Source organism: Callithrix jacchus, chromosome X, assembly GCF_049354715.1.
Source record: "Callithrix jacchus isolate 240 chromosome X, calJac240_pri, whole genome shotgun sequence".
Lineage (NCBI taxonomy): Eukaryota > Metazoa > Chordata > Mammalia > Primates > Cebidae > Callithrix > Callithrix jacchus.
Window position 1 is genome coordinate 116,277,077 of NC_133524.1, and position 17,481 is coordinate 116,294,557.

General features: G+C 38.9%; 1 protein-coding gene across 2 annotated transcripts in view; it reads left to right on the forward strand.

Annotated features, from left to right (window-relative positions):
• The window catches only part of ATP1B4 (ATPase Na+/K+ transporting family member beta 4), an 88,848-nt gene extending 74,927 nt beyond the window's left edge, over positions 1-13,921 (forward strand). For both annotated transcript variants that reach the window (XM_078362356.1, XM_035288557.3), the window contains exons 8-9: positions 9,092-9,249; positions 13,103-13,921. In XM_078362356.1, the coding sequence (XP_078218482.1) occupies positions 9,092-9,249; positions 13,103-13,106 (162 nt within the window). In that variant the 3' untranslated portion in view covers positions 13,107-13,921. The remainder of the gene's footprint in view (positions 1-9,091; positions 9,250-13,102) is intronic.
• The last annotated feature ends 3,560 nt before the right edge of the window (positions 13,922-17,481 follow it).

The following is a 17,481-nucleotide window of genomic DNA, read 5'->3' on the forward strand; positions in this document are numbered from 1 at the left end:
ACACTGCCATATGTGTTCCTACGCAACTGTCTTACATGCTCTGCTCATGTACCCCAAAACCTAAAATCCAATAAAAAACTAAAAAAAAAAAGAAAATACAGCCCAAAGAATAAAAGAAAATATTTGCAAATTATATATCTGTTAAGGGTCTAGTATCCAGAATATGTAAAGAACTCTTACACTTAGACAATAAAAAGGCAAATAACTAAACTAAAATCTACAAAGAATCCAAATAGATATTTCTTCAGAGAAGATATACAAATGGTCAATAAACACATGAAAAGATGCTCATCGACCTCACTCTAGAAAAATGGAAATCAAAACCACAATAAGGTTGAATGTTTATGTGCCTTTGATCCATTTTCAACTGATGTTTGCGAATGGTGTAAAATAAGGGTCCAATTTTATTTTTTTGAGTATGCGTATCCAGTTTTCCCAACACCATTTATTAAAGAGACTATCCTTTCCCCATTATGTATTCTTGGCACCTTGTTGGAGATTAGATGATCATATATATGCAGATTTATTTCTGTGCTATTACGTTCCATAGGTCTATGTGTCTGTTTTTATGCCAGTACCATATTTTGATTACCAAATCTTGGTATTATGGTTTGAAATAAGGATATATGACGCCTCCAGCTTTGTTCTTACTGCTCAAAATTGTTTTAGCTATGTGGGTCCTCTTGTGGTTTTATATGCATTTTAGGATTTTTTTTTCTATTAAAAAGGTCAAAAGATAAGGAATGTTGGTAAGGATGTAGAGAAAAGGAAACCCTTTCACTGCTGTATCCTTTCACTGTTGGGAGGGAATGTGAATTGGTACAACCATTATGGAAAACAGTACAGAGGTTTTTCAAAAAATTAAAAATAGAACGACCACAGGATATAGCAGCCCACTTCTCGGTATATATCCAGAAGAAATAAAATCACTATCACAAAGAGATATCTGCACTTTTATATTCATTGCAGCATTATTCAAAGTAGCCAAGATGGAGAAACAATCTAAGTGTCCATGAACAAATGAATGAATACACACAATGTGGCATATATATGCAATAGAATGTTATTCGCCCTTTAAAAAGAAGTAAATCCTGCCATTTGCAACAACATGGATGAATCTTGAGGACATTATGCTAAGCAAAATAAACCAGACACAGAAAGTCTAATATTGCATGATCTCAGTTATATGTGGAATCTGAAAACAAAAAAAGTCGAACTAATAGTAACAGAGAGTAGAAGGGTGGTTGTCAGGGGTTAGGGCATAGGGGGAAAAAACAGACATTGGTCAAAGGGTACCAACCTTCAGTTGTAAGATGAGTGAATACTGGAGATCAAATGTAAAGCATAATGACTATAGTTAGTAATAATATATTGTATACTTGAAATTTGCTGAGAGTAGATCTGAAGTGTTGTCACCACACACACATTATATGTTAATTAGCTTGTGTTAATCATTTTACAGTGTATACATGTATATCAAAAACATCACATTGTACATCCTAAATATATATAATTTTTATTTGTCAGTAATACTTCAGTAAAGCTGAAAAAAGATACATTTCACACTCTCTATGATGCCTATAATTTTTAAAACTGAACAATAACATGGGTTTTTGAGGTTGTAGAGAAATTATAACCCTTATGCAGTGCTGGAGGAAATTTTAAATGGTGAAGCCCTTTTGAAATAATTGTTTGGCAGTTCTTTAAAAGGTTAAATATAGAGTTACCATAGAACTCAGCCATTTCACTCCTAGATATACATTGAAGGTAATTGATAATATATGTCCATGCAAAAACATGTACACAAATGTTCATAGCAGCAATATTCATGATAACCAAAAGTAGAAGCAACTGAAATGTCCATCGACTGACAGATAAATAAGCAAAGTATGGTGTATTATTCAACCATAAAAGGAATATAACATTGATTAATGCTCTGGCATAGATGAACCTCAAAACATTATGGTAAGTGAAAAGAATCAGACACAAAAGGCCACATGTTGTAAAATTCCATTTATATGATGTGTCTAGAATAGGCCAATTCATAAAATACAAAATAGACCAGTGGTTACCCGGGGTTAGAAGAAGGAGGAATAGAGACTGCTAATGGGGATGATTATACATATATATGGAGGTGGGCTTTAAGAGGTGATTAAGCCATGAGGGCTGCACCCTTGTTAATGTGATTAAGGCCTTTATAAAAGATGCTTTGCAGCATTTGGTTAGCTTGTCCTCATGCCCTCTGCCATGTAAGGACACAGCAAGAAAGTTCTCATCAGACCAAATGCCGATGTCTTGATCTTGAATTTCTCAGCCTCCAGAACTGTCTGAAATAAATTTCTATTTTTTTATAAATTACCCAAGCTGTGGTATTCTGTTACAGTGGCACAAATAGACTAAGACAGAGCAAAATGTGGGAAGAAAGAAGGAGAAAATTCTCATATGGCAGCTTTATGTTTTAACTTGTTGAGGAACTGTCAAACTGTGTTCCGAAGTACTTCCATCATTTTACATTTTCACTAGCAATGTGTGAGGGTTCCGATTTCTCCACATACTTGCCAGCAGTTGTTATTGTTCAAATTTTTTAAAATTATAGCCATCCCACTGGGTGTAGAGTGACATCTCATTGTGATTTGGATTTCCATTTCCCTAATAAGTAATGATATTGAGCAGTTTGTCATGTGCTTATTGGCCATTTGTATAGCTTGTTTGGGGAAATTATTTAAATACTCTACTCATTTAAAAATTGGATTATTTATCTTTTTATTATTAATTTGTTAGAATTCCTCATCTATTTTGGATACCAGACCCTTATCAAATAAAAGATTCACAAAATTTTTCTATTGTTTTGTGGGTTGTCCTTTCAGTTTCTTGATAGTATTTTTTGAAGCACAAAAGTTTTACATTTTTATTAAGTCTAATTTATCTTTTTTTCTTTTGCTGCTTGTGCTTTTGGTGTTACATCTAAGAAACCATTTCCTAACTCGAGGTTACGAAAGATTTACTCTAATGTTTTCTTCTAAGTGTTTTGTAGCTTTAGTTCTTACATTTAGATCTACAACCATTTTGAGTTACCACACTTAATTACCGTAGCTTTGCAGTGAGTTGTGTAATCAGGAAATAATCTTTAGGATTATTTTAACAATCACTTGTCCAACAGATGGCTTTTCTGCATCCCTTGAATTTCCATGTGAATTTTTGGGTCTGCTTGTCAATTTCTTCAAGAAAAGTTCTATCTCAATGTTGCTTTAGGATTTATAGTAGGTTTTCTCAACCTCAGAATTACTGGCATTTGGGGCCACATAATTTTTTGTTTTGGCTTTCCTGTACATTTTAGAATATTTAACAGCATCCCTGGCCTCTATCTAATAGCTACCAGTAGTACCCCATGTAAAACAAAAACCAAACTCAGCCAGGCATAGTGGCTCACATGTGTAATACCAACGTTTTGGGAGTCCAAGGTGGGAGGAACACTTGAGGTCAAGATGTCGACCAGCCTGAGCAACATAGTGATATTCTGTCTCTAAAAAAATTTAAAAATTATCTGGAGGCTGAGCAAGGTGGCTCACGCCTATAATCCCAGCATTTTGGGAGGCCGAGGCGGGTGGATCACAAAGTCAAGAAATCGAGACCATCCTGGTCAACATGGTGAAACCCCGTCCCTACTAAAAATACAAAAACTCAGCTGGGCACGGTTGCGCGGGCCTGCAATCCCAGTTACTCTGGAGGCTGAGGCAGGAGAATTGCCTGAACCCAGTAGCGGAGGTTGCGGTGAGCCGAGATCACGCTATTGCACTCCAGCCTGGGTAACAAGAGCAAAACTCGGTCTCAAAAAAAAAAAAAAAAAAAAAAATCTGGGCACCGTGGTGCCTGCCTGTAGTCTTAGATACTTGGGAAACTGTGGAGGGAGGATCGTTTGAGCCCAGGAATTTGAGGTCACAGTGAGTTATAATCACAACACCGCACTCCAGCCTGAGTGGCAGAGCGAGAGACTTGCTCTAAAAATAAAAAGAAGAGAAAGAAAAAAAAAAAACTCGGTTTCTCCTGTAAGTTCACAACACACTTCTGCTATCAGATATATGGGGATTTCTCCCCACCAGCAATCAAGCAATCAATACTACAACAGACATCAGCAATTGGGTGTCCTCTAATTAATTCAATTCTGACAGTATCTACCTGGAGATAGCATCAGATCACACAGGTTGAAGAATCAGTCCTACAAGACTAAGCTCCACTTACAATGCTGATTGCAAGACCCAGATTATTTTATCTGTGATTCTGACCAAATGGCTATAAATCAAAGTTACCACAACCCCCTCCTTGGGTTCTATTAATTTTCTAGAGCAGCTCGCAGAATTCAGGGAAACATTTAACTGCATGTACTTGTCTATTACAAAAGATGTTTTAAAGGATGAAGAGATGCATAGGGCAAGGAGTGTGGGAAGGAGCACAGAGCTTCCACTTCCTCTCCAGGCATGCCACCCTCCAGGGACCTCTATGTGTTTGGCTATCCAGAAGCTCTCTGAACCCAGTCCTTTTGGGTTTTTAGGGAAGCTTCATTGAGTAGGCATGATTGATTACATCACTGGCGATTTGTGATCAACCTTCATTGCTCTTCCCTCCCTAGAGGCTCAGAGTGGGGCTAAAGGTCCCAACATTTTAATCCTAACCTAGTGTTTCCATCCTAGGGGCTGCCAGCCGTTAGTGTACTCATTAGCATACAAGTGTTATGGAGAATGGTGTGAGAAAAAAATTTTAACGAAAATAAAACATACAAAAAGACACACCATTTTGAAGATCCCAAGGATTTTAAGAGTTATATGCTAGGAAACTGGTATGAAGAACAAATACATATTTCACAATATCACATAATCCCTTCAGTTTTGGAAACCAAAAATGTCTTCAGACATTGCTGAATGTCCCCTAGGAGGGGACAAAATCAACCCTGATTGACAACCACTGGTTTATAGTTTATGTCTTTAACATCGCAATCTACCTTCAAGTTATTTATACTATTTCATGCATTGCATAAAAACCTTACAATAGAATACTTCCATTTCTCTCCTCGAGAACTTTATGCTAATGTTATCATACATTTCACATATGCATATGTTATAAGCCCCACAACACATTGTTAATAGTTTTGTTTAAACAGTTACCTTTTTTTTTTTTGCTGGAGTGCAGTGGTGCGATCTTGGCTCACTGCAACCTCTGCCTCCCACGTTCAACCGATTCTCCTGCCTCAGCCTCCTGAGTAGCTGGGACTACTGGTGCGCACCACCATGCCCAGCTAATTTTTGTATTTTCAGTAGAGGTGGGGTTTCACCATGTTGGGTAGGATGGTCTCGATCTCCTGACCTCGTGATCTGACCATCTCGGCCTCCTGAAGTGCTGTGATTACAGGTGTGAGCCACTGCGCCTGGCCAACAATTATCTTTTAAAGAGATTTCAATTATATCACTCTATCTCCAGGATCACAGTCATGAGCTGGCTAATAAAAAAAAAAGAGATTTCAATTATAAGGCAAATTTCTTATATATCTAATCACATAGTTACCATTTCCAGTTGTATTTATTCTTTTGTGTAGATCCAGATTTTCAAACAGTGTCATTTCATTCTGCCTGAAAAATGTCCTTTAACATTTTTTATGGTGCAGAACTGCTGATGGTGGTTTCTTTCAGCTTTTATATTTGCCTTTGTTTTTGAACAATTTTTTGAGGCGTATAGAATTCTAGATTGGGAATGTTTTCTTTCACTTCTTTAAAATTGTTTATAATATCCCCCTATAGTCCTCATAATGCCAGGATGAATCTGCAGTGACGTCTCTTCTGTCATTCCTTATGTTGATAATTTGTGTCTTTTCTCATGGGTCTGGCTAGGTATTTATCAATTTCATTGATTTCTGAAATAACCAGGGGTTCTGCTTTTTTTTTTGTACTGACAATCTCTAACTTACAGTATTGTCCTTGTACCATATAATCTCTGGTTTCATTCCATCGTGACTAGAAAAAATATTTTGCCCTTTCGCTCTGCTGATCGTGTTCGTTTGTGCACAGAAGTTCTCAATTTTGATGTAGTCCAATTTACTTTTTCTTTTATTGCCTATGCTTTTGGTCTCATATCCGAGAAATCATTGCCAAATCCATCCTTTTACTTTTAAATTATTCGTGTCTTTATATTTAAATTGTGTCTCTTGGAGGCAACATGTAGTTAGGTCTTGCTTTTAAATCCACTCTCTGGGCCAGGTGAGGTGGGTCACATCTGTAATCCCAGTAATTTGCGAGGCTGAGGTGGGCAGATCACTTGAGCCCAGGAGTTCAAGACCAGCCTGGGCAACATGGTGAGCCCTCATCTCTACAAAAAATTAAAAACTTAGCTGGGCATGATGGTATGCACCTGTAGTTCCAGTTATTCAGGAGGCTGAGGTGGGAGGATTGCTTGAGCCCAGGAGACAGAAGTTGTAGTGATATGAGATCACAGCATTGCACTCCAGCGTGAGTGACAGATTGAGACCCTGCCTCAAAATAGACATTCATACATATACAAATCTACTCTCTGATAATGTCTTACTTAACTGGGGCATAACCATTGATGTTAAATGTGGTTATTCATATGGTTAGGTTTAAATCTATCATCTTGCTATGTGTTTTCTATTCGTCTTATCTATCGTTTCATTTTTCTTCTTTTTTTGCCTTATTTTGGATAAATTACATATTGTTTATGACATAAATTTTTTAACCTTTTTTGGTTTATTAGCATTAGCTCTCTGCTTTGTTGTTTTACGGTCACTTTAGAGTTTATAGTATCATTTTTAAGCTATCACAGTCTACCTTAATGTGATATTACATCATTTTACATCATATGAGAACTTTACAATACTAGTAAATTTCTATTTCTCCTCTCCTAGCCTTTGAGCTATTGTTGTTATGCATTTTACTTTTACATATATTATCAACCCTATGCTATTTGTTATTGTTTTAGCAGTCAACTATATTTTAAGGAGATTTAAATAATAGGAAAATCTTTGTTTAAAAGGAGGATATATATTCTTGTCAAAAAGATTTCCAGTGCTCTTTGTTCCTTTGTGTAGGTCTGTATTTCCACCTATCATTTCTCTTCTGCCTGAAGGGATTTCTTTAACATTTCTTGCAGTATGGACCTGCTAATAATGCAGTATTTCAGTTTTTATATGTCTGAATAAGTATCTATTTTACCTTCTTTCTTGCTGTTTTCACTGAGTATAGAATTCTAGGTTAAAAATTATATTTTCTTTACATAATTTAAAATTTTACCCTCTCATCACCTCACTTTATTTCTGACTTAAGTCTTTTGTCATCTGTTTATGTGACATGCTTTTTATTCTGGTTGCTTTGAGATTGTCTGTGTCTCTCATGTGAGTAATTTAATCACCATATGACCTGGTGTAGTGTTCAGCTTTTTGTGTGTTTGAGGTTTATTGAGCTTCTTGGATCTGTGAGTTTATATTTTTTGTAAAATTTGAAAACATTTTTATCTATTCGTTCTTCAAATATTTTCTGTACTCCCCTTTTGGGAATATATGTTTGTTTTTTGAGAAAACAAATAGTTTTCTCACAGTTAACTGATGCTTTTCTCATTTCTTGAGATGGTTTTTCTTCTGGATATCCAATTTTGGAGAGTTTCTGTTGCTAAATTTTGAAGTTGACTATTTTTTTCTGCAATGTCCAATTTGCAGTTAATCTATCTAGCACATTTTATCTCATCTCTGGAAACTTTATTTTTGCCTTTTTACATTATCTGTTTTTATATTATCTGTCTTTACATAACTTTTTGAACATATGAAATATAGATATAACTGTTTTAATGTCCTTGTCTGGTAATTCCAACATCTATGTTGCTTTGGGGTTGGTTTCGATTGCTGGGTGTTTTGCCTCATTATGCGTCATGTTTTTCTGTTTCTTTGCATGCTTGGTAATTTTTGATTGAATGCTTAGTGTTGCTGAATTTTAACTTTGGGGTATTTGTTCCGTTTGTATTCTTGTAAATATTCTTGAAACAGTTTGATGCTTTAGAATCTTGCATTTATGGTGTTTCAGATAGATCAAGAGCACTTTGCACTCAGAGTCCAAATATTCTCCACTATTAATGCAAGAGCATTTTTAGTACTCTACCCAGTGTTCCATGGATTATGAGGTTTTACTAGTCTGGCTAAAGGGGACAGGCACTATTTCCAGCTCTGTGTGTGCCAATTCTTATGTGTGGTTAATTTCTTAGCCCGAGGTAGTTTCCTCACATGTGTCCATCAGTTCTTCTTCTCTCTTTTTTTTTAATTTGACATCCTTGAGCCATGAGTCCATCAGTTCTTCAGGGGACCATTTCTACTCAAAGGGACCCTGTGCAGGTTTCTGGAATCCATGCTATCTACATTTCCCCTCTCTGGCACTCTGTCTAACAAACCCTAGCCACCTTGGTCTCCCAGATTCTTCCCTCTCCCTCTTTAACTCATGGAGTTTTCCAGACTCCACCTGAGTTCCTCTTCCCTGCGCCATGGCCTAGAAACTCTCTCCAGACAGTATACTGAGCAAACATGGGTCTCACCTCATTTCTTTCTCATTTTTCAGGGATCACTGTCCTTCATTACTTAATGCTCAGTGACTAGAAAACCACCATTTCATATATTTTGTCCACTTTCAAAGTTTTTTTTCTAGTGGGAGCATAAATTCAGTCTATATTATACCAACTTGTCCAGTAGTGGAAATCAGCTTGCTTTTCTTGTGAAATTTTATTTCCAAGTGCATCAGTCAGGCTTCAATCAGAGTAGCAGAACTACTCTGTGAGTGTGTGTGTGTGTGTGTGTGTGTGTGTGTGTAATTTTCAAAGACATTTGTTCCAGAGATTTTACTTTACACAATTGTGGAAGCTGGTTAAACAGTGTTGTCTCCACATGTGCTGCTGGAACTTGAAGTCCAGAGTGCAGATAGTCAGGAAGCAAGATAAACATAGACATAAAGTGGGAGCAGACAAGAACAAGGTGAAATCCATAAGCGCAAGCTGGCATCTCCAAGGATGGACTAAAACCCATATCAGTTCTTGTTTCCTCTGACCTTAACAGTATGGGTATCCTGTAAAAGCCAAGACACTTTGTCATAGAGCCAAACTCACACACCTGGCCCAGGAGTTGAAGAAGCTAAAGGAGAATTCAGAGGAAGGTGAAGGAGTTCCAAACCCAGCTAATGTCTTGTGCCAATGTGGTGAGCCGGCAGAAAAGAGGTAATGTGTTCAAGCTCCAAAATGGCTGCTGTATCTCTTCTGTCCTCCAATTCTCCCACAATAATCTCTCTTGTGACTCACCCTAATTACAAACCTAAAGGAAAGAAAATTGTGAGAAATGTAGCTGAACCTAAAGAAGCTTGCCTATTACAAACTTACTACATAATGTATTTTATAATTTAAGCCATTTTGGTGAATAAAATATTTCTCCCATTTCTATTTATTTCCACTTATTCCTACTATAGGAGAACTTTTTTTTGAGATGGAGTCTTCCTCTGTTGGCCAGGCTGGAGTGCAATGGTGCAATCTTGGCTCACTGCAAAATCCACCTCCGGAATTCAAGCGACATCTTCTGCCTCAGCCTCCCCAGTACCTGGGACTACAGGCACACACCACCACACCCTGCTAATTTTTGTATTTTTAGTAGAGATGGGGTTTCACCATATTGGCCAGGCTGTTCTCGAACTCCTGACCTCATGACCCGCTCCCCCCGCTGTCTCCCAAGGTGGTGAGATTACAGGCATGAGCCACCACGCCCAGCCAGGAGAACACATTTTTAATGTTTACCCTATGTCCTGCAATCTTGACAACTGTATTAACTGTAATGGTATTTATAATGTCTCTTGCATCTTCTGGGCATTCACTCATACTAGAAAAAGTTATATCTTTCTCAGTAGTTGTTATGCTATACCATTCTCTTCCTTTATTGCATTTATTGGAACCTCAAAGAATATGTGGAGTAATTGTACTAGCATTCCTGTGTAATTTCTGATTATCTTTAAAACATTTTTATTGTTTCATCCTTTAGACTGATATTTGTTGTTAGTTTTAGTAAGGAGTTTTTAGGTAGGTGCTTTCTGCTTCTCTTTACCTTGTGTTTTTATTAAGGATAGTTACTGGATTTTGTGAAAGCATTTTAAGTATGTTATTAATATGACACTATGATATTCTCTTTTAATTTATTTTTGTTATGAATTACATTCATGAATTTGTTATATTGTCCCTGTATTCCCTGAATATATCCAACATAGTAGTAATTGATTATATCTTCGACATTGTATCATCCAGAGTTCTTTTGACTGCAAGTAGCAGACAGCCTAGCTAAAATTATCCTCAACCATAAAGACACTGAATTATTAAGCAGCACTAGAAATCTGAGGCAGGTGGTTCCAAGGTCATTTTAGAGGTTGAATAACATGATCAAGGACCCCAGTTCTCTCACTTTTCCATGCTGTCATCAGAAGTATGTTGTAATCAAGAGTCCGATTCCATTTTTTGAAGCTTAAATTCTAATAGCTTTTAAAGCTCATTTCCCCCTTCTTCTTGTGCCTCACATCTTGGCAAGCTGTTAAGAAAGCCTTAGATCTCTCTCCTTTGGTACTGGCCATAGATTCAAACTATGCAGGCTCCATCCCATACACAGGAACACTCACCTCAGCCTGCTCACTCCCCACCATAAAAATCTCAATCCAGTCTCCTTTCCTTGCTCTATCAACCCACTTATGGATCATCTTGTGATGTCTGCTCTGGTTGCCCCAGAAAGTCTCATTATGTAAGTCATAAACCTTTCATATCCTCTTGATGGCATCATTAGTCTTGACATTAAAACCAAATTTTGGGTGGCAATCCATCCTGTTTTTGTCAATAGTCAGTACAGTTAGCAGGAGGTTGAGACAATGACCACCACTACCAGGTATCCTTCTTCTCTTACTTTGATTTCCTAACTGACTGCTGCCTGGTGGTAAGCATGCACTCCAAGCTACTGCCTGCTGACTAGCTTGCACTGTGAGTTGTGCAAAGATTTACCGAGTTGTGCTGGATTTGCTGAGTTCTACTGAACTTCTGTTATAGATTTAACAGACCTAAGTCAGAAGTTTCAATAATCAACTGATGTTTAGAAACAGGAGCATGGGACTGAGGCCATCCTTAAAGTTACTCTGGCTTCTGTCTTGGCTCAGAACTGTCTGTGCATCTTAGAATGAATCATCTGTCTTGATTCCAGCATCAACTGTGACTGATGCCAGGCTTAGGGGAACTAGTCATATCCTGAGACTGTTGACTATGGGTTTCAACCAAGCGTTGGCCACTATTCTATAGAGTGCTAATGGGAAAGATTATACCTTGTGCAATATACAGGCCCATTGGGCTGTTGTTTGTGTGATGGAAGAGCTGTCACTGTTTGAAACGCAGTTACTATTTGACGATTTTAATTAACAAGTCTCTTCCATATTAGTCTCTTCCCACACTGCTATAAAGAACTGCTCAAAACGGAGTAATTTTTAAAGAAAAGCGGTTTAATTGACTCACAGTTCCACATGGCCTCAGGAAACCTGCAATCATGGCAGAAGGGGAAGGGACATGTCTTACATGGCAGCAGGTAAAAGAGAGAGTGAATTTGTGACAGGGGAACTCTCAGATGCTTATAAAACCATCAAATCTCATGTGAACTCACTCAGTATCAAGAGAGAAGCACGAAGAACACTGACCCCAAGATCCAATTACCTCCTGCAAGTGTCTCCCTCAACACGACACATGGGGATTACGGGGATTACAATTCAAGATGAGATTTTGATGGCGACACAAAGCCTAACCATATCATTTCACCCCTGGCCCCTGCTAAATCTTATGTCCTCACATTTCAAAACCAATCATGACTTCCCAATAGTCCTTCAGAGTCTTAACTCATTTCAGCATTAACTGAAAAGTCCTAGTCGAAAGTCTAATCTAAGACAAGGTAAGTTTCTTCTACCTAGGAGCCTACAAGAACAAAAGCAAGTTAGTTACTTCAAAGATACAATGGATGTACAGGCATTGGATAAATTCTCCCATTCCAAATAGGAGACATTGGACAAAACAAAGGGAGTGCAGGCTCCAATCAAGTCTGAAATACAGCGGGACAGTCATTAAATCTTAAAGCTCCGAAATGATCCCTTTGACCTCATGTCTTACATCTGGGGCATGCTGATGCAAGAGGTGGGCTCCCATGGTCTTGGGCAGCTCCACCCCTATGGCTTTTCAGGGTACAGCCTCCCTCCCAGCTGCTTTCACAGGCTGGTGTTGAATGTCTGTGGCTTTTCTAGGCACACCATGTAAGCTGTTAGTGGATCTACCATTCTGGGGTCTGGAGGATAGTAGCCCTCTTCTCACAGCTCCACTAGTCAGTGCCCCGGTGGGGACTGTGTGTGGGGACTCCAACCCCACATTTTTCTTCCATATTGCCCCAACAGAGGTTCTCCATGAGGGCAAATGTTGGCATCTAAAACAAGGCACTCAATGAAATTTTCACCTTCCTTATAGGTTACAGGCTTCAGGTCTTATAAAGTCCCACAACAGCTTATTTAAACAAGTTCAAATTCAATTAAATAAGCATGTTATAGTTTTGTCATCACTCAAACATCAGGGATAAATTATAATGAAGAGCCTGACTCCATTTTTTGATGTTTGACTGCTCACAGCTTTTAAACCTCACCCTTCACTCTCCCTTTATGCCTCACATCTGGGCAACTTGATAAGAAAGCCTTAGTGCTCCCTGCTTTGGTGCCAGCAGGAGTTTCAAAGCATATAAGCCTCTGCCCACACACAGAAACCCTCACCCGAGTTCCATCCCCAACCACAATTAAAAGTGCAAACCCCTTTCTTTGCTCTCTCAAGCAATTTTTAAATCAACTTGGGAGACCTAGCTGCTCTCTCCAGAAAACTGCATTATGTAAGTAATAAACATTCTTGTACCTTCTTAGTGCATGTGTGCTACCATCAGTCTTGACCTCTGAACTAAATTTTGGGTGGGGATTCACCCTATTTCTGTATGATGGTCACAATATATGTCTGACATATCTCTTCTCATGGTCTCAAGGTAAATCCTGCAGTTCCAGTCAACGTGCCCTTATGCTTGCATCACAAACATAAAGGATTGGGACTCATGGCGAATGGATTTCACTTTATTTATCCTCTAATCACAAAGAAAAATCTTTCCTGGAAACCTCCAGAAAAATTCCAGATGTACCTTATTGAGTATCACAGGGTTACATGTCTACCCCTAAACCAGTCACTGACAAAGAAGAAGAACATTGGCCGAAACCAATCAGGAGGTGCTATCCAGGGCTTGCCACTCACTGAGCAACGTGTAGGTTGTGTTAGCAAAAGAGTGGGCTTTGTTGTTAGTTGTAGTTGTTAACCAACAATATCTGCCACAGGAACGTTGATACAGTAACTTTACAGATATTTTATGTAGTTTTTTGCAGATGTATCAGTATATTTTGTACACTATTTTTCTGATTGGCTGTTAAAATTGTGTTGGCGTCACAAAATGAATGTGGGAGTTGTCCATCTTTTTCTATGGTGTGGAATAGATATCTTTAACTTACAATGTACATCTTTAACTTATCATAACATACCTTCAAAAGTTATACTACTTCATGAATAATGCAAGAATCTCACAAGGAATTGCTTTTGGATATTAAACAAAAATAACATAGAAATGTCAGTACAATCTCTTTGTAGTTATATTTATAGATAAGATGGGCCAATAGCATTCTTTTTGATAATATTTTTCTCATTGGGTGTGATTAGAGTTACATAAAATTATCTGGGGAGTTTTTCATATTTCTCAATGACTGAAATAGCATACATCACCATAATTATCTGATTTTAAAGGTTAAATAAAAATTAACATGGAATCATCTTTGCACTTTTAATGATTGACTGTAACTATGATTCTAACATTTGGAGTGCCCCAGGACTCAGTCCACTGTTTTCAACTCATCTCTATGTGACTTTCTTCTCCCTAGGGGGTCTCATTCAGGTCCACGGTTGTTAAATACCATCAATAGATTTCCAAATTTATATTTCCAACAAAATTTCTTACCTGTGCTCCAGACCTTTAAATCCCAGAAGGCCTACTTGATAGCTCTACCCTGGTTGCTAAGAGACATCACAAACCATTATCTCTGAAACAGTACTCTTGGCTTGGCATGGTGGCTCATGCCCATAATCCCAGCACTTTGGAAGGTTGACGTGGGAGGACTGCTTAAGCCAAGGAATTTGCCACCAGCCTGGGCAACATAGCAAGACCCTATCTAAAAAAAACAAAATTAAATAAATTTAAAACTAAAAAATATAAAAATATATAAGGAGTGCTCTTGCTTTTTCCTTCCTTTTCCCAATCTTCTCCATCTCAGAAATGATACCACCATTTACCCACTTGGATCAAACTTGAAAACTATAGGTCACTTTTATCTCCTTTCTTTCTCTCAATCTTTACACCCCCTAGACAAGCAATCTATAATGCCTGTCAAGTTTACTTTCAAAATATATTCTCAACCTCTTTCCAGATAAGCACCATTCCACATGTTACTGGAGATGGTGTTCATCTCCAATAACACCACTTTCGACTAAAGCAAATCTTTATCATTACTTGCTTTGTCAATTGCAACAGCTTCGTCCACACTATTATCCCAATTTATATTCTTAATCTCCATATAATCTCTATTCCATGCCACATTCAGAGTAAAATGTTTCAGATATGATGATGCTATCACTAAAAACACTACAATGTCACCTCCTCACACCTAGAATAAAATTCAGTCTTCTTACTATTGCTTCTGAGACCAAGCAAGATAACATCTTTGCTTATGTATGTTCTCAACATTGTCTCATTTCACTCTCTTCCAAACTTACCATGTTCTGGTCACACAGAGATCTTTTCTTTCTTTCTTTCTTTTCTTTTTCTTTTTTTTTTTTGAAACAGCGTCTCACTCTGTCACCCAGGCTGGAGTGTGGTGCAATCTCAACTCACTGCAACCCTGCTTCTCTGGGATGATCAAGCTACCCTCCCACCCCAGGCTCCCAAGCAGCTGAGACCACAGGTATGTGCCACCATGATCAGCTAATTTTCTGTATTTTTAGTAGAGATGGGTTTTCTCCATGTTGCCCAGTCTGGCCTTGAACTCCTGAGCTCAAGCAATACACTTGCCTCAGCCTCCCAAAGTGCTGGGGTAATGCCAGCTGTGCCCAGCCGAGATCTCTATTTCTTGGAGATTTGAAACTTTTTCTACACCAAGACTTTTGCTACTGGAGTTCTAGATCTCAGCTCAAATGTCATCTCAAAGAGACGTAAATTCCTTATATATATATGGTACAACCTCAACCCCTATAGAATCCCTATCTCTCATATCAACTTATATATTATCTTGCCAGCACATATTATAATCTACTTATTTATTTATTGAGACAAGGTCTCACTCTGTCACCCAGGCTGGAGTGCAGTGGTGTGATTATGGCCCACTGCAGCCTCTATCTCTCTGGCTCAGATAATCCTCCCACCTCAGCCTCCTGAGTAGCTGGGACTACAGGCACACACCACTATGCCCGGCTATTTTTTGCACTTTCAAAAATTAGAGACAGGGTTTTGCCATGTTACCTAGTCTAGTCCTGAAGTCATGGGCTCAAGTGATCCACACACCTTGGCCTCCCGGAGTGTTGGGATTACAGGTGTGAGCCACTGCACCTGGCCATATACCACAATTTATTATTACCTTACCTATTTATTTACTTTTTTCATTTATTGTTCCACCAATGGGATATAAACAGCATGAAGGCTAGGACTTTTCAATATTTTGCACTACTTTTTGTCCAGTGGATTTACTATGCATCCAATAATTATCTGCCAAAGGAAGAAAAAGATATGGATCTGATCATCAGGAACGATCTAAGCTGGAAATACAGAGTTGTGATATAGGTAGCATTTAAAATTATAGGAGTAAGTAAGCCCATCCGAGGAAAGTATATAAAATGAGAAGAGGAGTGGTCTGAGGACAAAACTGGGAAAACACCAACTTTGGAGCCTTGGACAGAAGAGAAAGCAGTTCAAAGAAACTGAGATGATATGACAAGATGTCTTAGAAAAAATTTAAAAAGAAAAAATAAGAAAAGAAACTCAGAAAGATGAGCCAGAGGGATAGGAGGAACATCGGTAAAATTTGATGTTGCAGAAACCAAGACAGAATGGAGTGAATGTTCAACAGGATCAACCCCTACTGAAAGATCATGTAAGAACTGTCAAAGTTTCCACTAGCTTTTGTACTGAAGTAGGGACTGCTGGCGACCTTATCAGAGAATTTTCACTAGTATTTTGGGGGTGAAAAACAAAGTACACTAGGTTGAATGGTGAAAAGAGCACAATGAAGTGGACATAGCATAGGCTATTCTCTAATGAGAAGAGAGGAAGGATGGTGTTGAGAAGAGCAAGACGTAGGGTAGAGGGAGGAAATGATTTTAAGCATGGAAGGAACTTGAACAGGTTTACTATATGGGGGAAAATATCCAGCAGCACAGGAGATGGCGGAGATCCAGGAAAGATAGGGAGACTAAGATATGTTAAAGTCCTTGAGGAAATGGAATAGGAGGTACTGGGATCTAGAGCATGGAGATAGGGCTTAGCAAATAAAGCGGAGGGACTTCATGACTCAATCACATGATTTCCTTGCTGAGTGGGAGTCGAAGGTCATTCATTTGCTTAAGATGAGGAGGGAAGAGTATATAGAAGGTTTGATATAGCAACTGAGAGTTATGGGAGAGGAAGCCAAGCCAAAAAGAGGCTCCCCAAAAGAGCCCCCCAGATTAGAAATGCATGCCATGTGCCTGAGTGCTGTCCTTCAGAAACTCTTGGAAACAAGAGTTCTCTCTGGGCTCACTGCAGATCCCAGTACAGTCATCCAGCTGGCCTGCCCTGTAAAGGGCGATGTGACAAGGAAAATAGATCCCAGCTTGCCTGTTCAGCATGGGGAGCTCTATTGAAGAAGATTGGTCCCATCGGGTTTTGCGCCAAGACTCAGCGCCCATATGTGTGACGTGCTCTCCTGTTGCTCTGGTAAGGGTTGGAGGGAAGGAACTGGTTTCAGGGCTTCAGTCTTTGTGAGGAGGATGGGGAAAGGGAAGAAGGAGGCCGAGGAGGGGGCCAGGACTGGGCAAAGACTGTAATAGGACTAAGCGAGGAGGTAATGAGGGGTGCACCAGTTGACAGCCCACTGTTTTACAGTAACTGCCGTGGGTCATCTGACTAGGCAGCAGCAGTCATGAGCATTGACTTCGGAGGTCCTGGGAGCAGTTCCGCCACAGTGAGGTGGTTGAGTTCATCAATCAGGAGGTCCTCAATAACCGTGGTGATCTGAACTTCCACCTGACCTGCAACTCGCAGTCCCGGAACGAGATAGAGGACCAACTGTGCTCCATAGT